The 24,194-nt window shown below is 37.8% G+C and overlaps 1 protein-coding gene across 2 annotated transcripts in view; it reads left to right on the top strand.

Annotated features, from left to right (window-relative positions):
- VAV3 (vav guanine nucleotide exchange factor 3) overlaps positions 1–24,194 on the top strand; it is a 165,753-nt gene that overhangs the window by 29,048 nt on the left and 112,511 nt on the right. For both annotated transcript variants that reach the window (XM_051793401.1, XM_051793410.1), the window contains exon 2: positions 470–586. In XM_051793401.1, coding sequence (XP_051649361.1) covers positions 470–586 — 117 coding nt within the window. The remainder of the gene's footprint in view (positions 1–469; positions 587–24,194) is intronic.

The following is a 24,194-nucleotide window of genomic DNA, read 5'->3' as shown; positions in this document are numbered from 1 at the left end:
TAATGTCTTTAGTGTGTTAAAACAGGACACATGTGTTCATTAAACATTCAAACTAGACTTTTAACAACTGAAAACACTTGGTTTATACATGAAGAATAACTTTCATATATTGATATAATTTTATTCAGGTAAATTATTTTGTTCTATACTGTCTGTAGGGAACTGGAAAGTACATCTGTTTTTAGATTAATATGTATCTGGTAGCATATTGCCATGTTTCTTTGTTTATGTAAAATGAGAGAAAATAGTTTATGTTCTCAGCGTCTACTCAGAATTTGGTTAACACTTTTGAGTCTGAAGGGAACTTCTATGGCTGAATTAGAACCAGTGGAAGATCACAGCATAGTGTAAGTACTGACTTACAAGTAATTGTATCACTGAATTATATAATGTGTTTGTGACCAATGTGAGCACATAAGTTGCCAATAGACACACTTGACACTTAATATTTTTATTTTCTTTCTCCTAGTTTCTTTGCTTGAAGAATATAAGGACTTTTCTTTCTGCATGTTGTGAAATATTTGGAATGAAGAAAAGTGAACTTTTTGAAGCATTTGATCTGTTTGACGTGAGAGATTTTGGAAAGGTAAGGATCCTTTGAATTATATCCTGAGTAACACCTGTGTGCTGCTTGAGTATAGAAGACTTGTATGGCAGCTGCGGCGTAGGAGCTGTGACTAATGAATGAGCAATCATTACTGAAAAAACGGTGGGGAAGAATTAAGAAAGCAGAAAAATTAGATTTGTATTGCAGGGGCTAATAAAGAGTAGAGAAAGATCCTGTGTGGGAAAGTTCCGAGTCTGTGAAAAGCAAAGATAAATTAATGGAAAAGAAATGGTTTGAAAGATGCTGAGTTAAAGGTAAAGGAAATGCAAGAAGATGGCAAAGGCAAACTGTTGGTGAGTGCTATCTGGTGAAATCACTTTGGCATAAATAGTGTGGATTTGGAAACCCTGGGCCTGTACATTGGAAGACCACATGGCACAGAATGTGCTTCTTCAGTCTCAGATGCTTGACATTCACCCAGGTATTTGCCCCTGTAAACTTTTTCTTTGACAGTTAGTTGGTTTTTTTTGCTAACCTACTGTAAAGCTCAGACACATCTGTGGTAGGTTAATGTGGCTGTTCTAATTTACACAGTATATTTACAGTATAATCTGTAAGTTTGTGATTAGTTGCTCTATATGTAAAAGCTTTTTCCAGTCTGTTGCTCACAGCCTCCTACGTATCTATTTGATCTGTCATTGCCAACATGTGTTTAGTTCAGCTTCAGTTTCTTCTTTTGACTCATAGGGTATCATTACCCCAATTTCACAGGAAAAAGTCTAAAAATTACCTGAAGTAGCACTAAAAATAGTTATTTATTCAAATTTAGTATATTTGAAGCATTATTGCTTTTTTTAAGAGATCTTAAATTTACCGCCTAATTTTTATGTACTGCTTTTTTTGTGAGTAGGCATAGAGGTAAAGATGATGTAAGAATGCAAGCGTGAATCAGGACTGCAATATGATTGTTTTAAATGGCTCAGTGATTACCATTAACTAAAATATTGAATTATTTTTCTGAATCTTTTGTCTAGTTTTAAGTCCTTTGAGCATAAAATTAAGTGATCTGGTAATTCCACTTGTTCTTTAATTTCGCTGAACAGATTTTGTTCTCACAAATCATATTTAAGATAAAGCTTTTGTTTAAATATGGTCCTTTTATAAAAATTTAGCTTATTAAAAATGAGATTTTGTTTGATTGTGCAAGTACAGAAGATTAAAAATTAGTTTTTTTTTTTTTTGCACTAGCAATGTCTTATTTAGGGTGTTTAAGTCAGGTATCTTAATGCTTACTTCAAATCTTTGCTACCTATGCCTAATGCACAGAATTTTTAAAATATTGTATGTTCTAATTGACTGCTGAGAGTTTCACATTTTGTGCCACATAAAGATATCTTGCTTTTAATGTAGTCTAGTTTTGAAGAAATAATAAAAATTTTTTTTTGTTGCATCAGTGAATACCCCGTAAACAAGTTCTGAATTAAGGCTGAATTTAACTGAAAAAAGTGTTTCTGGTACTCTTTAATTGTAATTTTAACAGACTTCATTTTGGAATATAAATAGAATAATTTGGTTTAAAAAAATACTGTGTTCTATCCACTTACTTAATATTTAATGTCTCTTCACAAAGTCAATTTGGATGTAGAGACATGGTCTGTTTTTGTTTTTTGCTGTTTGTTGCCTCAATACAGCAGAAATAATTGTTCCTGGCACTGGTTTTCCAGTTTTAGTGATTTAGTGTCTACAAGCAATGGTTTCTCTAGTCTAGGTCACCTTTCTTGGAAAGCTACCAGGTAAAAATGCAGTGACAAATTTGAAAGACACTGCCGTGTGGGATTCTTTAGCGAGACAAACTCTGTATGTGTGGGAGCAGCTGCCTGTGCAGAGGTGGAGATGCTGAGTTGAACAAGCCTGTGCAATCCTGCAATAGGAGCCATGCTTTAGGTGCCTCCTGGCTGTGCTCTTCAGCCCTTTCCAGTGGGTGCTTGTGTGGAAACTCGCCACATGCGACTTGAGGTCAGAATACGCTGTATTTAGATGGGTGAGCTGTGTGTTTTACCAGCCTGTGCAAACGAACATGTGTAGACAGCTTCTGAAAGCACTTGGTGAGCTTGAGGCCACTTGGGAAAGTGGAAGGGGAAATGACAACTGTGTTTAAATTAATAAAATTGCGTTAATAAAATGTGTGCTAAGTTATTTGTGTGCCTTTAAGTGTGCTGTTTATACAGTTAGTGGAGAATATCTGTAAGTATCATGGGATTTCGATTGCATGTCTGATAATGTACTTATTACTTAGGAAATTCTGATTCTTAGTAACAGTAGTGAGAATAAGAAAGTGTATCTTTTTCAAGTTGTTCTTTGCTTTTCAACTTTCCCCTTCATTATATTTTCCTGTGAATAACAACTCCAGGATAGTTGTACATCTCCAGCTTCCTCGAACAGAAGTTGTATATATGCAAAAGGCCAAAAAAACAGTGCTGCAGATTTTTCGTGCTACTGCAACCATGTCATTCTGCCATTTCCAAAAGAATTATTTGAACTGCTCTCCCTAGAGGTGTACAAAATACAAATGATCTTAAAATGATGACAGGTGAAAACAAAAAGGGGAAAATATGATTTCGAATCACTCTTTTCCAAACTGATGCTCAAATAGGTGATGGAATGAGTGTGTGCAATTTCTACAGCCTCTGACACATTTAAGCATAGTGGAAGCTGTGTTGAGATGTCAGAAGCTGGCAATTACTTATTAGTGGTGAGAGGTAAATAAACTATAGCTGGGGTGACTCTGTAAACCCTATCTCTTACTTTTCAATGCTTCAATTGAATTTATGAAGAAATTGTTTTTGAATTTGTCATCTTAAGATGGAATGTTCTGTTTCATATGACAGATTTCAATGGCTATTTAAGCATGCTAGTGGAGGGAACAAGAGAAATGTGTCAACTGTAAATGAATGTGCCTTCAAGGAAATAAGATTGAAGGGAAAAATGAGACACCTGGTGAAGGCAACTGTATTTTTTTGTAAATATTCTGATTTTTTCAACTCTTTAAAGAAAATGGCAGAAAAACCCAGAGTGTGGTGGAAGTAGCAGCTGTATACTGCCAATATAGTCATAAAACTTAACAGCCTTGTGAAACACAGGTTACAAAATGTTTGTAATGGTGAAACTTGCATTTAATAGTTAGAGGTAAAGGAGCTGTTTCCAGATGCTTTGACATAACATATGAAAATTTGACTTGAACTTTGTGCTCTACTTTGCAGAGACTTTGATCTCTCAAAGATTAGAGAAAAAGCAAGGTGTACATGGAATGGATGGGAATCAGAGGGGAAGCTCTGTAAATAGCAACATGTAAATAGCTACAGAATAGGTTAAGAAATGAAAGCAGGTAACCTCATGAGTATGTTTAATGTGTACATTCTGTATGAATATTGATATCAGCTGTTACAAGATGAGGACTTTCTTCTGTTTCAAGTACAATAGCACAGATTTTCTTATTTTCAGACTGTGCTTGAAAAAAGAGGGGCTTCATTACATAGAAACAGGAATGTTCTTAAATCATGCTCTTTAAAACTATATATAAGTTGATTTTCCTGGAGATCTGCAGTATTCACCCATTCCCCCTCACCTTTCTGTCAGTAAATTTCATTGTTGCTGCATTGAGAGTTCCTGACAGAGCATGAAATGCCCTCCCACGCACTCAGGGTGCCAGACAGTGTTTTCGTTATGAATTCCACGCTGGAGAGTCATTTTTCACTACCTCAGGGTTGTCAGATTCTTCCTTTCTTACCTGTGTGCCAGAATAAGCAAATAATGTTGGTACTTGTTCTTTGGGCTCTGTGAGCCCTGCACGCTCCTGGAACAGCAGTCTTTGCTGCTTAGTGCACCACAACAAATTGTGCACTATTCTCTGAAGGAAGCTTGCAACTAATGTGTTGCAGAAATTGGAATCTGAGGGTTAGTTCTCATGTCTGTTATGGCAATAGATGCTCCCTGGTCTCAGAGAGCTGGATTTGGGGTCCTGTGGGGCGTTCAGATGGTGTTCAGATATTGTAAGAAAAAAACCTTTGTGTGCTCTGCTTTCAAATATTCTAAAGAATGTGTAACTGAGCATAGTGTTTTTATGATATAACTGATCTAATATGAACATAGCAGTAGACCCTCCCTAGTAGGGATCCTGTAACAGATGTCTTGAAATAATGTACAGTATTCAATTGTGATTTTAAAAAGACAAACAAGGAGATCAAATATCAACTGCCACCAATGAAATAAGTATTTAATTGTTTAAAAGCACATAACATAATGTGTAGTGTAGCTAACTCTCTGGTGACACTTAAAAGGCTAGTTTATGTAAAAACAAGCAACTGCTGTGAAAATACTGAGTGCATATACTCAGGTTATATAGTTTGTGATCATTTTAGTCACTCTCTTACTGCAAAGGAAATCCAGGCTATGATGCAGGAGAAAGTCATGCTGAAGTAGAGAATACTGGTGTGTTAGTATTCCCTCAGGTTTAACAGATTCTAGGAAGATTGGGCAGATGTGCAAGAGATACTCCAAAATCAACACAACAAAAAGCAACTGTTGCTATAAAAAGTTGTATACCCTTCCAGGAGGAGAGAGGAGGAAAAATCTTCAATAAAACTGAAACAGTTGAGATTATCCACAAATCTTTCATGTTTTATTCACTGAATTTATTCAGTGAGATAATAGAGCAAAATATATTCACTTTTCACTAATAAAGTCATATTAAAACTGCAGAACATGTGACAGTGAAATTGTTCATGACCAAAGAAGGGTAGGCAACATGGTTTTTTTGTTTGTTTGGCCTCCATCTTGTGTAAAACCTGGAGGCTTCCAAAGAGGAAAAGCACAACAATTTTCTGTTAGTACAGCAGACAGATGGCAGGAGTTGAGGGGAGAGGAGAAGTTGAAGCACAGTCTATGTAAGTTGTTCCATCCTCTCTCATGCTTGCACTATATCTAATTTTAAGGGAATCCCTCTCCCACTTTGACCTAGATTCTCCTGCTTGCTGCCTGGGTTCTCTGCTTATCTTCCCTCTGCCTGTGCTAGGATTTTGAGATTTAAATGGCACAGGTATAAAATCATACTGTCTCTAGAGCCAAATGGTATATGGCTACTACAGTTACTTGGGCCTATTGGTCACTGATATTTTAGTTACCATGTGAAAAGCCTTAAAAGGCTGTTGGCAACATTGTTTTTTCCACTTAACTTTAAATGGCTTGGTCTTAGATTTTTGGACCAATGTGCTGCTATTTTTGTCATCCACAGTGAAAATTAAATATTCAAGTCAGAGATAGAAGTCAAGTGCAGTTGTAGAGCTACAGGATTTTTACTCACTTAATGATCCTGCACTGCCTCTTTTGAGTTGGGGGCCATTTGCTTTCAGTTGATAATCCTCACGTCTGCTTGTAAGTATTAAATGTGAAGTAAAAAATGAAGTAGATGTCCTGGTGGTTTATTTTCCTGTCTTTTTGTTTGGTTTTGTTCCTGTTTTAATTATGTTTTATAATTTGTGAATGATGAAGGAAAAAAAGAGAACTTGGTGTCACTGCATGGTCTCAGCTCTGGGGAATACCATTCATTACACATCAGCCTTTTATTTTCCTAGCCAGGAATTGGGTAAACCCAGTGTGATCATTGGTTGTAGTTTCATAACTAATTTCCCCACAGCCTAGGTAGAGAAGACTTGGTCTGATCCATGGAGTCGTGAGCTTATAGCAAAGGCTTATAGTAAAGTTATGTTAACATGTACCATTACCATTCGTTGCTACCCAAAGTACCTGGATGTTTTCCCATTTTAATTAATTTTACCTCATGGTAGTCTCAGACTGGACTTAGCATTGAGTTCAGAACTTGTTTTATGAGAGTGTATGTTTTTAAGGTGCTCTCCATTTCAGATCTAAATCTGTGTTCTTCATTTATATACTAATTTTCTGGAACAGTGCCTTCTGACATGGTTGACTGCACATTATTGTTAAAACCATGAGAAAACACTTGCAAGTCGTGTTCAGGCTTTGCTTTGTCTCCTCTTTGTTTACAATTTATATTAATAATTCTAGGGACAGAATGAATGGTCTGGACTACACTTTCTGTCTGCTTGTAACATAGTCATATGTATTCAAATCTGATATTTCAATAAGCCATGTGGTTTCAAGTATAGTCTTTTTACAGGGTTGTTTTGAACACTTGACTACTCTTGTATCTTAAGAAATAAACCACTATTGCTATTAAATGATGGCAAGAGACAAAGTGACAGAGCAGTTTTGGTTATCATATTTAAATGTAAGCAGGTCAAGGACAGCCTGTGTTCTTGTCTGATGTGTTGAACTAGTACAGTATGTTCAGATTTTCAGGTAACAGGACAGCAGGCTGTACAGGGTGCTTTAGTGTTGATGCACTTAAGAATCGTAGAGTAGTTTGTGTTAGAAGGAACCTTTAAAGGTCATCTAGTCTAACCCTCCCCTGCAGTGAGCAGGGACATAATCTGCTAGACCATGTCGTGTGGTGTCTTGTCCATCCTGACCTTGAATATGTTCAGGGATAGGGCATCTACCACCTCCCTGGGACAACCTGTGCCAGTGCTTCAGCACCCTCACTGTAAAAAATTTCTTAACTTCTATTTAGTCTAAAGTTGCTCCTTGTCCTATCACAACAGGCCTTGCTAGAAGGTTTGTCCTGATCTTTCATTTAGATCCCCTTTAAGTACTGAAAGGCTGCAGTGAGGTCTCCCAGCAGTTCCATGTCTTTGCTGTGTTGAGAACTCCAGACCTGGATGCAGTGCTCAGGATCTCAGGAAGGTGGAGTGGAGGGATAGAATCACCTTCCTTGACTCTCTGACCATGCTTCTTTTGATGCAGCCCAGGACATGACTGGCTTTTTGGGCTGTGAGCACACATTGCTGGCTCATGTCCAGCCCCTCATCTGCCAGCACCCTCAAGTCCTTCTTGGCAGGGCTCTCCCAACCCCTTCACCCCCCTGTCCCTCAGCCATCTCAGGTTAATTATCATGCAAAATGGGGTCTACTATTATTGTTGAAAAATGCATACACCACAACATTGCTTTGGATTTAAGGACTGTATCTTCATGGTTTGTAGTTGGTGGCTATGTTTACTGTAAAAGTATTCATTTGTCACTTTAATATATGTCTTATCTCTTATGTTTGTTGGGCCTTTATGCTCTTATCTGGTTTTATCTGCCTCAACCCATTTTTCTTCTGTTACATATTTTCTGGTTTTGGACCTATCTAAATCAACCCATTTGATATACTTCCATTCTAGTTGTTTACTTGAGACTTGATTAAAAACTACAGTAGAGATTGTGAGAAGATGTTTGATCAAAAAAACCCCAGAAGTCTGTCTTGAAATAACCCATATAAGGCTGCGTTCGAGATACAGTAGGGTGCTTATTCAAAAGTAGTACTAAACTGGGCACCCCCTTTAAAATGGGAAATGATTTTGTGCATGACATAAATAAAAAAATATTAAGTTCCTTATTGGTTTATCCTTGAAGAGTTTTGATTACAACAAACTTAGCTTAATTACTATGGTACTGTTAAACTGTTCTTCCCTGACGTTCCTTGTAGTTCCTCTGTGCGTGGCCTTTTGTCTGAGCAAGAGACTGACCCAAGCAGTATGATGCAGTACCTGCTTTTCTTACTGTTCCCTGCAGTTCACTTCGAATCTTATCTGACTGCATCTTGATAAAAATCAAAGATTAGGAGGCAAAGAAGCACAAACAAATGAAAATGATACTAAGAACTGAAGAATCTGAAATGCTTATCAGTCCCCATGTTGCTTGCCAAATGTTTCTTTGTTGTGTGCATTAATGATGACAACAGCAGTTCAATTGGCTTGATATATTATTATGCATAGTTTTAAAATAGTAAATTTGATGACTTTTATTGCTCTATTCTAATATGAAAAAGTTAAATAATTACTAAGTGTAATTGCTAAAGTTCTCTAGTATTGCAAGATGTCTCTTAGCCCTACCCTTTCCTCTCTGCCTCTCTTCCCCCATCTCTCTCGATATCATCAATTTAAAACGTAATTGAATGGTGTCTGTGCTAAACCTCTACCAGAGAGATTTGGGCTGCTCTTGAACTCTGAGAGGCATGAATTGCAAGTTAGAGAGATGTGTCTTAAACCATCACTTAGGCAGTGTTGGAGTTTCCTCTGGAGAATCAGGCATGTGTAAGTTTTCTCAAAGACAATCTGCCAGTGACATCATGGGGCCACACCTGGGAGATGTTTGTGTTCTGGGGGAAAGCCAGAACATGACTCTTCTGCTCAGTCCTTAGAGTTCCCCCACTTCATGCAGGCAAGGGGGAGGCTGCCTTCAACTGTTTGTGGTTGGTAGTTGTGTGTAAAGCAAAAGTGTACTCGAGTGAAAAGTCACAAATAATAACCTGTTTTCAAAGACAGTGAAACCGTAGTTGCTGTTTGTTTCTTTGTAAGTATCCAAAAATCAGGGTCTATTTAACCTGAAGAATGCTCTGGTAGTTAGATTGGTTGTAATTTTATTCACCCGACTTGTTCTGTCCAGTTTCAGTAGAAAGTGAAACCTGAAGTGAATGGTTTGCAGCAGAAAACACCATTTGAGTATTTCATAAAAAGGTATGAGTTAATGAGAAATGTTCACAAAATGTGTTAGAGGGCTTACACTTAGCATGTTGGTGACAAGGCTAGAGAGGTGTTTGCTAATTAAGGATTGTGTTCTGCAGTTCTTAATTCTGACACAGTAGTTGTGTTATGAATAAATGTCAACTGCACAGCTGCACATGCTTTTGGAAAGGATGGATGCTTGAATAGTTCAGTAATGGAAAAATAAGTCAGAAGAGTGTATTCCAAGGTATTTATCTATAAATCTGAAAAGCTTATATTGTTTGTAGGTGATTGAGATCATCAAGACTATCTTGCTAGGAAAACTAATGCATCTTTCTGTGCAAACACTGAACATATTTAGGGATGTGGCTTTTTCTTGTCAAAACATGTTATAGTATAAATGTGGGATCTTAGGTTTTGGATCTTGAATGTTGTTAACTTTGTATGAAATGAGATTTTTTTTTTTTTTTTGGGAAAAGCTCTATTAAACAGATTGTTTGCATTTTCATGGCTTTCTTTATGAGATTTTGAAGGTGCATCATTGGTTATTGAATACTGAGGATTTAATTTCCAAAATAACCATTCCATAGCTAAATAATTCAGTGCAAAATTTTATGACAAATGTATTAGCTGATAAACTTGGCAACGTATTTAAAAACAGTTGTAAATAAAGACAGTTGCTAAGTAGAAAGTAGTATTACAGAAGAAATAAAAGTATTGTCAAATAAAATTATTAGCAAAAGTGAAATTAAATGGTACATTTTAGCTACTGCTAACCTCTACAAGTAAATAAGTTCTTAGATTTCAATCAGCTACAGTTTATGTAATATGCCAGCATAGATCTGAAGAGCAGTTCATAAAGAGTCTTAGATAATAGGTACACTGTACCATGCAGTGATGTAGTATGATACTGAAGGAGCTGACAAAAGTATATTATTTGAATTTTTTGAAAGGTACTATTCTGATCATATTTTTGCATGCCAATTTTAATATGATAAAATTCCCAAATTAGGGTTGCATATAGGTTTGAATAAGTTGCATATAGATCTTCAAATGAAACTGTGAATGTGTAAGGAACACTTTACAGAATTACTTCAAAAAACCAATTCACATAAGTATAGTTCACATAAGTATATTTCATTTCCCAAGTCAGCTTTAAGATGCTGAAAGGTTTGAAATGTTTCTAAAGTAGAACTGATTTGTGCAAAAATGCACCAGAGACATGGTGCAACCACATGATGTGTGGCTAATTGATACTAGCTGAGTAATTCAGTGTACTAGGTAATCCATTTTTTACAAAAATATGTGAATTACTTGAGGGAGGATTTACTGCTTGTGCCCTTGAAGGAGAGTAGAGCAAAAAATTGAATGTAGGTCACTGGTGGGTTGGGGAGTGTCACACAAATTCCCATTCAGCCTTCACTGGGGTAAGCTGCAGTCCAAAACTCACAGTGCAGTTTAAAGACATGCCGTTGATTTCATAGTGACTCAGTAGGGCATAATGTAGCTTTTCCTGCCTCCAGTACTAGACAAAAATAGATTAATCTTCCTGAGTGCTCTGAGGTACAACACTGTGTTTTTAACTGCATGCCCTTGGGCTGATGTACCTGAATAGACCTGGGGAGTTGCTTCTGGCCTTGGGGAGATAACTGGGAGGTGGTATCAGGAAACACCTCACAGAAGACTTGGAGAATAAAAGAGGGCACGAGGAAAGGAAACAGTGCCAAGCTTGTGGCAGCCCTGTCCCAAAAAGTTGTCTCTACTTGTCTAAATATTATCACTATCAAAGTCCTGGTAAGAGGATGTAGTTTGCATGCAGTATAAGGATCCCATACAATGTATTCTTGCCTTCAAAAGCAGGGGAACAAGGAGTGAGATTTAATCTCTTAATTTATTTTTTTTTTTAAACCTACAAGTTCTCTTTCAAATGCTTTCCTCACTTGGACAGGCAATAAATAAGAAATAAATAGCTGTTTGAAACAAATGACCAGCCAGAAATAGCTGTGCAGATTTTTAAGATTATTTACTTGGCTGTTGCAATGTCTTAAGCTTTTGTCTTATCTCTTGGTCACCACCAGTTTGTTTGAAAAGTACTATGTACACTTATGTACATATATTTACACTTCTGTTGAGATTTAAGCACTTGTGTATATGGCAGCCTCTCTTAGAACTTATTTGCTCTACTAAATATTGGTAAGTGAAGTAGTTCTGGGTTTGTTTTGAGACCAAGTGTTAACATGTTTTGATTTGGGGAGAACCTCCCTTAGAACTTTTCAACTAGCTAAAAAGAAATTTGAGACAAACTGAGTACTCTACGTAGTGGATGGATACAGTCTGTGATCTTTGGGAAACAAGTTTCATTATGAGTCTTAATGCCATCATACCGTTCTCAAAGTGGCAAATACATTTTGTATGTACATACATTTTGTATGTGCTCGCTTGGAGGCTGGATATAGGCTGGATATAAGATGGTTTTTCTCAGTTCCATATTTTGTGGTGAAAAGTGTTTGTTGAAAGCATGATTGCACCTTATTAGAAAATGAACAGGTTTTTCCTGGCCAAATTAGTACAAGGTTGCTTTAAATTAGGACGAATATTTTTATTTATATTAATATTAATAACACATTTTAGCATGTGGTTTTTCATTGAAAAAGAGAATTCTAAACCAGGCATATGATTTAAAATAAATAATTTAAAATCTGTCTCACTTTACAGACATTTTCTTTATAAAATTAAACAAATTGGAATATGAATTAATCTCTTTTTCAGACCATAGGAAAGAGTTCCTATATCTAACAATATGATATTAAGATAATATCAACCAAAACTTAGGGAAAGAGCTTGAATACTAGGAACTTAAGCATAACATGCACTTTGATTTTGAACTCTTACAGAGTAATTCACATTTACATTTTGGTGTTTGTTTTTTTTTTTTTTTAATGGAGATTTGCCACCCACAGATGGGTGGCATGAATTTGGAATATGTAGGAGTCACAACTAGACCGATTTTGAATCTTGCCTTTGTGTGTATTATTAATTAGATTAACCATGCTCATGCTGAATGTGGAGTTACATGGGAGTGCATGAGAACATTTCTATTCAAATTGTGGGACTTTTAGGTAGTTCCTTCTGTCTGTTGTGGAAGTGACTAGTCCACCTGTGCCTTGAATAGTCTGCTAAACATCAGGGAAAGGTGCTACTTTCAGACTTGACATTAACAAAGCAATAATCATACCAAGTAGCAGAGTGCTCTGTCCACGGGCCATGGGCTCTGGACAGCAGAACTCCCAGTTTCCTTCCTCTGTGCTTGGCTTTTGGTGCTGGCCTGTGTTCACCCTTGCTCTAACTTTACACCTAAAGAATGTAATCTGTATGATCATTTCTACTTAATTAATTATACTTCCATCACCTAGTGTTTAAAATTGTTTTCTTTGGTTAGTTACTCTTTACTCTTCATCACTGCCTTATCTCCTTTGTGGCTTTCATTCCTTGCCTTTCTCACCACTCTGTCTTGCAGTCTGGTGTATGTCCCCCTCCCTACAGTACTTCTTGGGCCTTTTCTATTTATGCATTTCAGATTTGTTTCTGCAGTGTTGTTTTGTGTCTTGGTTTTTACTACGAGAGTGGTCCTGTTATTCCTGTGCTTATTTAAATATGTCTTCAGATTTTTCTGTGTAGCAGGTAAGTACTTGCTATGCATAAGTAGGGAACTATAGCTCTCTTGGAATTCCTGCAATTCAACTTCTCTTCCTCTTGAACTTGAATATGAGGGTATCTTCCTTCATTTTTGACCTCTAAAGAAGGAAATATTCAAGTTTGATTTTGTTTACTTCCTCCTGTATCTGATTCAGAGCATGGTTTTATACATTTAACAGTACAGCGAGACCAGTCTTTGATGTTGTCTTGCACCAGCGAAACTCAGAAAAGGAAAAAGAGTTCTTAGCACTGATATTCTGATAAAGTTTTATTTCCTTTGTCTATACTAAAAAAACCCCCTGACCCAGTACTCTAAAATGAAGTTGCAAAGAAGCAACTTAGAATTTTGACACAAATTGTTCAATAAAATTATATTAAACAGTACTCAATGTATGAATATATGAACTGCTGTGATGTCTCGGGAAGTCAGACCTGTACCACATTCACTTTTCCTGAATTTCTCAAAGTTAATTTATCAAATTACAAGATGAAATTAACTGATTCCTCATTTGACACTCTACTATAGAATCTGAGAGGAGGGTTTAGCTTTTGATTTCTAATCAGATCAGTACTCACAAATGTGACTGAAAACTGCTAGTGGTGTTCGAATACAGAAAACAATACTTGTGTCATAGAAAACAAGCCAATAAAAAGTACTTGAGCATTAGCACTTTTTAGAAGCCTGGATTATGAACTCCAAGAGCTGATCAAGATCTTTATAGAGACAGTGCTACATAGAAAGTAGCAAGAGTCTTGTGCCAATGCACAGCTCTGGGCTGACCCAAAAGTGCTGTGCAAGGCAGGGAAGTGTAGTGTGCTCTGTGGTGTGTTTGTGCTTTTATGGTGCATTTCTGCTTGTGTGTGTTTACAGCATCAGAGACTCCAAGCAGTGCAGCCTGAGTTGTCTGAGGCATAAAAAGGAAAAAAGCCATGCACCCTCCCTCCCCCCGAGAGTGTTACAGATGTACCAACTTTTGGGAGTGAAACACTTTGGTGTGAAGTCAGACTGCAAGGCCATTGTGGTGACTCGAGTTACTTTGCGTGGAGGAGGCCACAGCTTGGCTGTTCAGACCCTTAAGTTATGACCACCCTGGCTTTTTTCACTGGGGCTGCTGGTGTGTGTTCTGCTGTAGCAGGTCCTGCCAACAAGGGCTGCCGTGCTCTGCTGCTCCTGCTGCTGTTCTGTCCGCTAGCGTCTGGGCAGCGCCAAGGGGCACAGAGAAAGGTCTTGTCAAGTGTATGGGTGTTATGGTTCAGGGCTAGTATGGTTTCAAATCTCTGCCTGGTTCAGGGGGGACAAATAGTGATATTTGCTGTAGAAGCTAATTTGGATGCTGAGGCATTGGTTTGTTTAATTTGCACACCTGTGCCTAATAATAGACAGTTTGATGCTAAAAGGCAGGGTTCATCTCCTGCTGTTGACGTAGATGGAGTATGTGCAAGTAAACCACCAGGGAATGTAGTCAGGATGTTTCTGGTTATGACTAAAAGAAAAGATGTGTCTCAGGAGAGTGAATAAGAGTTAGTGAGTATAAACTTTTTTTCTCCTTAGATATTTTTCTGGGAGTCATGAAAGATGCTTTATTGCATCACTCTGTTGAGAATGAAAAGCCAAAAAGCTGTTATTTTCTGAGTCATTTCCCAGAAATGGAAAGTGAAGATGAATACAGGTGCTGGTTTAGAGGCAGCTGTTTTCACAAACTTGTGAGAGAAAGTATTGCTTTTGCCAAGTAAAAATAATGTAAGCTGATGTAGAAATTGACCTGCTTTCTATGCAGGTTCTAAGTTAGAAGATTACTTGAAAAAATTTTCAGCCCTCCAATATGAAGCTAGGAATCTAAACTTATCAATATTAGATCTTGTTCTGCTGTTTGTGTGCACATTGAAAACGGGTTGCTCAGGCAGTGAAATTGGTCATTCCAGTAGGTGTGGTATCAGAGTAACTACTGTGTCCTTGCTTGTTTGCAAGTGCAGAACTCTGGGTATGCAGGGGAATTCAGCTATGAATTTGGTAATGTGAGGTAAAATGTTAAAAGCAGTCAGCATTCTCAAACACGTGTTGTGGCTTGGTGCCACTGTATGAAAGCTGTTCAGTAGGAAAGAATCCATCTGACAGTGCCTCAGACCTTACGATGTCTTTAAATTGATCCATGTTAGTTCACTTGGCAGACTGAAGTCTTAAGGGAAAAAAAAATGCCCTTTCTGTGAAGCTCCTCTCAGACAGAGGAGCCCTGAACTAGCAAGGCAGTGAATCCTGTCAGAAGCCCTTTTTCCTTGATGTTCTGTTGGATTTTAATGAGTTGTTCTGAAGCTGGAGACCATGTGGTGCATGTTGTGAGTGTCACAGGCATGGGAAACCTAACTACAACGGTAATCAAAGATCCACTGAAAAATGAAACTTGTACTACAGTAGCCTGGCCTGTTTGTTACATATGTGGCACTTAATTTTGACTGAGAACTAGACCTTCATCTTAGTATAAAATCAGTAGTTATCATTTGTTGTAGGCCTTAAGGGCTTTTCTCCATACTCTACAGTGCGAGTGATAATAAAAAATGTTGTATAGGAATGTTTTTAATGGCTATATTATTCTTGAACAGCAGTAATTAAAAATTTGCAAAAGTTAAATCTAATTTTAGAATAAATGCTGTGCCTTTTACTGAGCTGATACACATAGCTCACAAAATCCACCTTGTGTGTGCTCTGCATGCTGTAGGTACCTCAGCTACAGCAACAAGCTAACAGCATTAATGCAGCTAAAAGAGGAGGTTTATATGTTAATGGTTTTGTTCCTTTTTGTGGAAAACATGGGTCATCTTTGTAGAAACAAATTACCACTTTCTTTGTTCTCATTTTATATTTCATTTGCTTTTCAGGTTTGCTTTCCCTTTTCTTATCTTGTTTTCTATTTTGAGGTAATGTTTTTGTAATCTCAAACCCTTTCAGAAGCTGACAACATCAATGTCTTTGAATGAGATTCTTCCTCTTCCTCCATTGCCTCACGCTCCTTCCTTCAACTTTCTCACATCTTACTCCTTACATCTCTCATATTTCTCAAAACTTCAGTCTCTCCAAATCCTCTGACTTTGCTGTTGTCTGAAGATTACATTTCATGCATCTGTCTCAGTTAAGCATTGCTTTATTTCACTGGTTTTGATGCTGTCTCATCCTTACTATTTTCGGTATGAATGCAGTAAGGGAATTTCTGTGCTGTTGGAAATACTTGTAAGCAGTAAAATTAGTGCTTGCCAAGTAGAAAGGGAGATATATTGAGGGACACAATTTTAAGGAACATTACAGGTAATGTGAGATAAAATGACAAGCTGTAATGCAGAATAACTTTTTTTGAAATTTCACCATTAAGGCTGTTTTTCTCACTTTGTTTAATATTCTTTATCCTGTGTACATTTTAACCAATCTCGGTTTTAGATCTGACGTTTGATATATAAAAAAAAAGAAGGTAGAGATGTAACTCAGGTTACATATGAACTACAACTTTCAGTTTGAAATTCCCCCACATAGACATTTGACCCGCGAAAATTTAATGCTCTTTAACAGAAATATTGCTTTTCACTGAGACCATAATGCCTGTGACAAACTGCCAGGAGAATATTGGTATCCTTTGAGGTTTATCTTTGTTGTTGTATGCCAGGTAAAACCAGAGCACTTACACAAAGTTGGTTGGTTGCAATGTATTTCTTCCCAGCGTCATCTCCCCAAAATGACTTTGTGCTTTAGCTGCAAAAGACGTGGGGGCCTGTTGTTCATAAAGCACAGCATAGTGTGTTATCCAGGTGCACCTGCTGGCCTGCAGTTGCTGTTGCATTTGTGCAGTGTGGGCCACTGCTGTGATTGACTGTAGTGGAACTAAATAACACTTAGGATATTGTGTGTGGTTTGATCTCACTGTATTGGACTGAAATGCCCAACTAAATTGTGTCAAGGGTTTCATTGGACTCTTATGTGCTACTGATGTTTTTATGATGAACAGTTAGGACTGAAGTTGACCTTAGATGAAGTTTTATGACCTGTTACCAGTCTGGGATGTCTTCAGTTCTGTGCTCTTTCAGAAATATTTTCAAGCACAATTCCAGAACAAAGGTTTGGAAATGCCTGTAAGCCCTATAGAGTGAAATGGAGGTACAGTCCTATGTGCCCTAAGAGGCAATCTTAATATCAGAAGTTACTGCCTCTCCTTTGCTGCCTCTGTCATACCTCTTGATGTGGCAGAGCTGGGAAATAACAGAGGAGCTTACCTCCCCTTCAGAATAACATTTTAAGAAATTGGTTCCTCCCTCTCTCTGCATATCATTATGACATGACCATGCTTATGGTTGGGTTAGAACAGCTCAGACAGTAGCAAACTGAAGTGCAGGGCAGAAACAAGTGGGTAAAGAGCACAAGGCAGAGGACAGAACTTCCTGAAGTCGATAATGCTGGTGAAATCCCAAGTGACATCTTAACAGTAAACATAACTGTACGGCTAGTGATAGGTATCTGTGGTTTGCTCTTATTTATCACAGTATCTATATCTAAAATACATAGTATGATCCCCATTCACATATTTTAAGAACTCAAAATTTTCTTTCAACCTCCGGGCAAATGGAAGCTAAAGAACAACATTTTTAAAAATACAGAGAAATCCCACTCTCTCTTGCTTGTGCAGTTCTGCAGTGGCATTTTGGAAGTGTAGTAATCTTTCCGAGGGGAAAGATAAGTACACAGATAGTACAACCTGAAAACTACTGCATGTTCAAGGCAATAAAGCAGGAAAATAATTAAGCAATCTCAAATAAAAATAGCAAGTTAGTTTCTCTCATTCATTTTGTAATTTTCGGTATAAGGATCCAGCTCAAGGAGAATTGGGTACAAACATGATGGGAATGTAACTATTTCTTCATATTTTCTTTCACTACTGTAAGCATAGTTATATTTTTTCGTCTAAATGAACAGATGATTACGGAGAAAACCAAACCACAGTGCTTATCAGGTTTCTGTAATAGAAGCTGATAATATGACCATTTCCATTGTAGAATGTCTCCTCAAGTTTGATTTTTTTTTTTTAATTTTGTATCAAAGGTGTTTATTTTTAAAATGAGTGGAAGACAGTGGAATGTCAGTTATGCCATCCAGTTTACTGCGTATCCTTTTGTAGTGTTGAAGGCATGTGCAATGCTTTTCAGTCAGTCTGATCCAATCCCTTGTCTCTTCTGATGGAGTAGAGAGATCTCTAAGAGTGTGAGGCCTGAAAGATAGTTGTGGGCTTTTGTAAGCCTCTGAGTGAGTTGGAGGGTAATTGCATCAAAGAGAACAGCTCACTTCCTTTTGCACTGCCCACTACAGCAGGGCAATTTTTTTTCTTGCAGAGAATAAGGGGACAGACAATGTGTGTTTACGCCTCATAAATATTCCTATCTTCAGAGATTGTGTACTGGAGTAAATTCAGTTCATGATTCAAGTGGGACTCAGTACTGTTCAGCAAAACCAATGCTAATTGGATTTATATAGTCAATGGTTAAATTAATTTCAGAAAAGGGAGAAGCGTGGCAGTGACTGGTTCACTCAAGACAGGAAGAGAAAGATCTTCCTCTGCTTTTAGCAGAAGAGAGGAAGAAAAGCTCCATTGCACAGCCACCTCTGAATATCCTTCTTACTAGGATCAAAATGGATAAGGAATCAGTTTAAATATTGAAGTGAAATAACACAGTGGGAGTGAGGAAACCACATGTCACTTAAACTACAGGATGCATATCCAAAACAGTATTGGAGGTGCAATCAATAATGAATATGAAAGCACTAATTTCCTTCTGAAACATTTGTGTGCCAATATTAAACATCCAAAGTCAAGAACACCCACAGTGTGTATATAGATAGTGTATAAACTGGTGATTGCAGTTTAGACAATTTGCTTGTGCTTTTCAAAATGTGTAAAAATAGTCTTCTGAAGTCTGTTAAAGGGCAGTGGCAAAAGAAATGTAATTTTGGAGAACATACAGCACTGATATACGTCCATTCCTATTTAAAGAAAACTGTTCAACATCCAGTAATCGTTGGTAATTCACTGCTCAGTCATTAGGGATTTTGGAAAGAATGCTTATGTTTAGGAAAAAAAAAAGATTGTATTAAAAGATCATGTTCAAAATGCAGGAAAAAGCTGTTTTTTCCATGATTGACTACTGTTTTGACCCATATAAAATATGGTAAAAAGATCATGGTATCATCAATAAGAGTGCTCAGAAAACACTGAAAGCAAACACTTGATCAAAGCTGAATACAGTTTGAAGATGCTGTTTGTAAGTATAGGTTATCCTACACTATCCTATTCAGTCTCCATCTTTACAGGGGTAGTATGCTCCAAGGCAACTTGCACTCATGCTGTTAATTACAGTGTTCAAGTGCTCTGTTCATACATAACACAGCAGTACTTAAAGTAAGGTTGTCATTCTTTAAGCAAGATCTTAAAAAGGAAAAAAAAAACCAACAAAACAACGGAAAAACCAACCCCAAATTTAACCCCCCTGAAGGCATGGTGAGGGCTGGAAGGTATTCATAGAATCAAAACCATGAGCTGCAGACAGGAAGCAGCTGCTAGAACTCCCTCCCCCTGTGCCTGCTTTGGGGAGTCTCTGGCCCTTTTGGACAAAATGAACCAAGAGATGAGCAGGACTGTGCTGCTTGTGCAATTTGGACTTTTTCAGATCCCTGTAAGAGCAAAACTGTCAAGGGAATCTTTCATTCTTTTGTATTAGCAACTGTAACCCCGTCACTGACCTCAAACTTGGAAAAGAATGGGATTTTAAGCATGATTTGTGTTTAATGTGCATACATTTGTGTCCATAATTGGATATTGATTATTAAAGACTTGCTCATTATGGTCCTAATAACATGGCATTGAGTTTTACGGATTCTTGGAGAGCATTTGGTTTTGTTTCTCCTCCTTTAATGTTTAGGATTCACGTGTGCAGTTAGTTATGTCAGCCAGTCCCACTTTTCTAGTTCAGGAGTTTGCATGATCAGCCTTATCACCCCTGATAAAAGGGATAAAATGTTAAAAATGTTTGGTGTGCAAAAGGGGAAGGAAGGCTTTGGTTAGTGAGGGGTCCAAGCAGCCCTTTGCTGTTGTTGGAAACAACATTTATGTTTTTAACTAGTGACCTAGAGAAAAACGCTATAGATACTTTACATCTGTAATGTAAACATATGACATCAAGTGTTGCTTGCTCTAATTTAGAGATGTGAAAAGAAAACAACAGAACTTTGTTTTGGATATTTCTAACTTAATGTCAGATGTTCCGTTTTTACTAAAAGAGGTAAATATGCTTGCCCTTAACTTGTCCTTTTGGATATCAGGTCATCTGTTCTCGTATCTTCCAGGGTGGTTTTTAAAAATTGCGTTCTCCTGTCTCTCTGTCTCTGCCTGCCTTCCTGGTGCTCAGTTGCCCTCCTCACCTCTGGTTCTTACAAGGCTTTGGAGAAAACATTGCATCTTCTATAATTGTTGATTCCCCAGGGCTTTTGAAGTCCCAGCAGTTTGCATCTCTGTAGTTAGCTTATCTACAAACAGAAAGAGGCAACACCCAGGAGGTTTTTTTGTCTTGGCTACTTTTTTTTTTTTTTTTTCCTCTGGAAAAGCTTTCCTGCCACTTTGTTGTGAAGACACTGTGGAGGCACTGGAGAAAATGGGTACTGGAGGAGGCTTCCCTAGGGCAATGCGTGTATGATATGAAGGTCGGCATGCCTGCAGCCAGCAGCACCTCTGAGCTCTCCTCTCACAGCTGGGAGCTGGGGCTCAGTGCTCAGAGGAAATGTGCATGACTGCCAAAACCAGCTTTTACAGCAGTCTTACCCTTGCTGCTTCTGCATGAAAGCATTTGGCACCTGGTTGCAAACCTTTTTTTCCAGAGTTGCTGGCAGGCTGCTGTCAGTCACACAGACTTGGCTCTGGGTCGTGCATTTCTCTGCCATGGGACAGTTGGTCTGTTTTCCTTACTGCTACTATGCCAGCACTAAGCCTTGATGGGAAAGAGGGATGAATTAGTCCTCAGATGTGTTTCCTGAGGATGTAGCCCAGTGGAAATGGAAGAATGGACATGGAATGAGAGAGGCCAGAATCAGGGTAGCTGAAGGTGGTGTCAGTGGGAAAACAGGCAACATCCCACAGCCGGCGATTATCCTGGTGGAAAGTAAATCTGTTGTAAATCTGACAGTAAATCTGGCTTTCCTTTGGGTTGCACCTATCAGTGCTCTACACCTAAAGCTTGCATTTGATTATTTGAATGAGATGAAAATCGGTATTTGTTTAATGAGACCCAGACCATTACATGTCTACCTGCTGGAGGTCTGCAGTCTGCCGAGTTCCTAAGAAGATGTTGGTGCAGGTGCCAGTTGGTGTAAATTGTCTTTCACATCGTTGTGTCTGTATGACTTCAATTCTTCAATGCATGCTATCACAGTATTTAGTAAAGGTATATTTGCACAACTGGTATTTCAAATTTGCTTTTTGTTTTTAAGGGCCTGTTAGAGGTGCCAGTATGGAAGATGAAGGCTTGCTTTTAGGTCATGGTTTTTCTTCCTTTTTTTTTTTTCTTTGTCTCTTCTCCTCCCCCCCCCCTTTTTTTTTTTTCCTTCTTTCTTCCCCCCTTTCTTTTCTTTTTCACAAGTTTTCATTTGTTTTGCCTTTTGGAAAAGCCCTCATCCTTTCTCCTTCCCTAGAGGCTTGTAGTTTGATTAAAACTAACCTGAACCAAAACAGACTACTAACATAGTACCCGAACAAGGCAGATGGAGACAAAACGTTCAATTTAACTTATGAACATGCTTTACTTGGAATAATATGCTCATTAGATCAGCAGCTGTGTAATCACCCTGGAGTTGTCTAGCTACATCTCCTTTTTTTTTTTAACATCTGTTAACCAAGTCAAATGTAAATTTAGCAGTTCTTAGAGGTCTTTTGGTTCAAAAGTTAGTGGTGAATTAGTGTAAAATATTAATATATATTAATATGTCTTCCCCGCCTCCCCTTTCCTCCCCTCCAAATGAAGTATTGATCCAGGGCTGTCCAGAGCCTGGTAAACTCCACAGTAGCAAATGATAAACCTTCTTCCTTAATATAAGTAATTTGAGAATATGTATAGCATTTTTATCTTATCTCTGAGTGACAGAGACATAAAATGATGATTTCTCTTTCTCCTCCTCCTCACCAATCTGATGTGTGAGTGAAAACAGCTTAATGGAAACTCACTCAGCATGTGGGCACGACTAGCGTTTCTGGCTTTAAAATGTCCTGGATATGTGGCACTGAAAATTGGCCTCATAAGATTCCTACCCTTGTGATGCAGAGCACATATTACTTTGTGTTCTGTAGGAACATGGGAGTTCTATTTGCATTAACCTTGATTTTCATAATCTGCTAAGTGTATGCACATATCCAGATAATTAATATGTGCATGTACACATCTCAAGACTTCCTACCTTTCAATAATCCTAATTTGAGCCTCTAAAAGATTCTATGGTGAATTTCTCCTGTGAAATTAAACCCTCTTATATTTTTCATGCCAAAACCAATATACCCTTCTTTCAATCAAAGGTTTCAGGTTATAAAAGGAGGAAAAAAACCAGAAAATGTAACATAGCCCTGATAAGTAGTCTAAAGTATGTGTAAGCATTTTATATTCATGGTTTTCTTGCTGATAAATTTTACTTGGAAACCATTTGGAAGCTTATGTAGTATTTTTCTCATATGACAACACATCCTTTATTAAATGAGCAAATGCCTTTTTTACAGGCTTTCGAAGAAATTGATTCTTGAAATGACACTGGTTACTTACACTGATACTGCATGCACAAGTGAACGGTGCTAAGATCTTGTCAAGCATGGGGGGAGTAAAGCATCCTTCTTTCTGGGTAACAAATTACAGGTCTGCTCACTTCCCTGAAAAAGCAAATAGCAGCCCTGTAGTTTCCTTTGAGAGGGTAGGTATCTGAACCAGTGTTATGCAGCCATCAGGCTCTCTTCATGGCTAGAGTTTAGCTTAAGAGTAGGATCAACTACATGTAAAACAGGTATTTTTATAATCTTCTTACACTGCTACACTTCATTATAACTCAAAGTCAGCCAACCAACCAGTGCTATTTTAAAGTCTTCTGATAAGGGGGCATATTAATGTAATTACAGATTTAAAGTTTTCTTGAACATAAGAGTACTCTTCCAACCCAGAGGCTGGAATGGAGACAGATAATGACCAAGGAGCTTATCAGCTCCTCCGAAGGATTAATTTTCCTATATAGTTGAAGATTTTTCTTCCTCCAAAATTTGATGAAGTAAAATAAGACCTGTTTATGAAGAAACCCATGTGAATGTGTCAAAAAGTAGGTTGGTATTGGAAACATTTTTCGTTGGTGGATAACTGCTTTATGTTATGCTACTATGTTTCCATGTGTCTGCTAGAAAAATTCACTTCAAGGGAGGGAGTAAAGCTAAGTTTTCAACAAATTGCAATGCTCAACTACTAAGCTAGATGCCCAGACTTTGAAAAACTACCTGATGCATAATGCAGTTGTGAATTCTTGGTGACTTTTACCATGTCTTAAAAACACATCCTGATTTAAGTGCCTACATAGAAGCAACTGCTTTGATAATCTAACCACAAGTCTTTCTAGGTTTTACTGGCATAATCTATGAAACTGTTGGCATCAACATTTGTTGATCACAAAATATTTTCAGTTGAAGTAAACATCAGAAATACAAATATGGGCCTAGTCCTTACAGCAGCTGTCAGAAGCAAGGAAATGTTGCCTGTTTGGGGAGACAGTGGGTTGCAAAATGATTTACTTCTGTTTCTTCTAAAAGTGGAAAAGTACTTTTAAAATGTACTTCATCTGTTTTTTTAACTGCATGATTTGCAAGTTCTTCTTTAAAGAAACAAGATTAAAAAGGGACACCACCAAAATATAAAGACACATTTCAAACTCGGATGCACCACTGCTATGGGAAGAAGTAAAATAGTCCCTCTAGTGCACTGCTGCTGTAAGCAGGCACAGGAACATCTGATGTGATTTTCTGAAGAACATGACTGCAGGAAATTACAAAATAGTGTTTTGGCAGGGGGTATTAAAGTCCTTGCATAAATTGGAGACTCTGACCTACAACAGTAAGTCAAGTGAAACAATAATAAATAATAAGCTGAAAAAAATGCACTTAGAGTAATTAATGAAGTAGAGAGTTAATATGTAGTGTGAGCAGTGCCTGAAACATGAATGAGGAGCAGAGCCACTCACCAGGGTGTGGGCTGAGGTGTGCTTCCTCTTTCAGGGCCATAGATTTGAATTTCA

Source organism: Manacus candei, unplaced genomic scaffold (assembly GCF_025592945.1).
Source record: "Manacus candei isolate 608988 ecotype Guabito, Panama unplaced genomic scaffold, ASM2559294v1 h1tg000005l, whole genome shotgun sequence".
Lineage (NCBI taxonomy): Eukaryota > Metazoa > Chordata > Aves > Passeriformes > Pipridae > Manacus > Manacus candei.
Note: the sequence above shows the minus strand (reverse complement) of the source record. Positions and strands in the feature narration are given on the sequence as shown.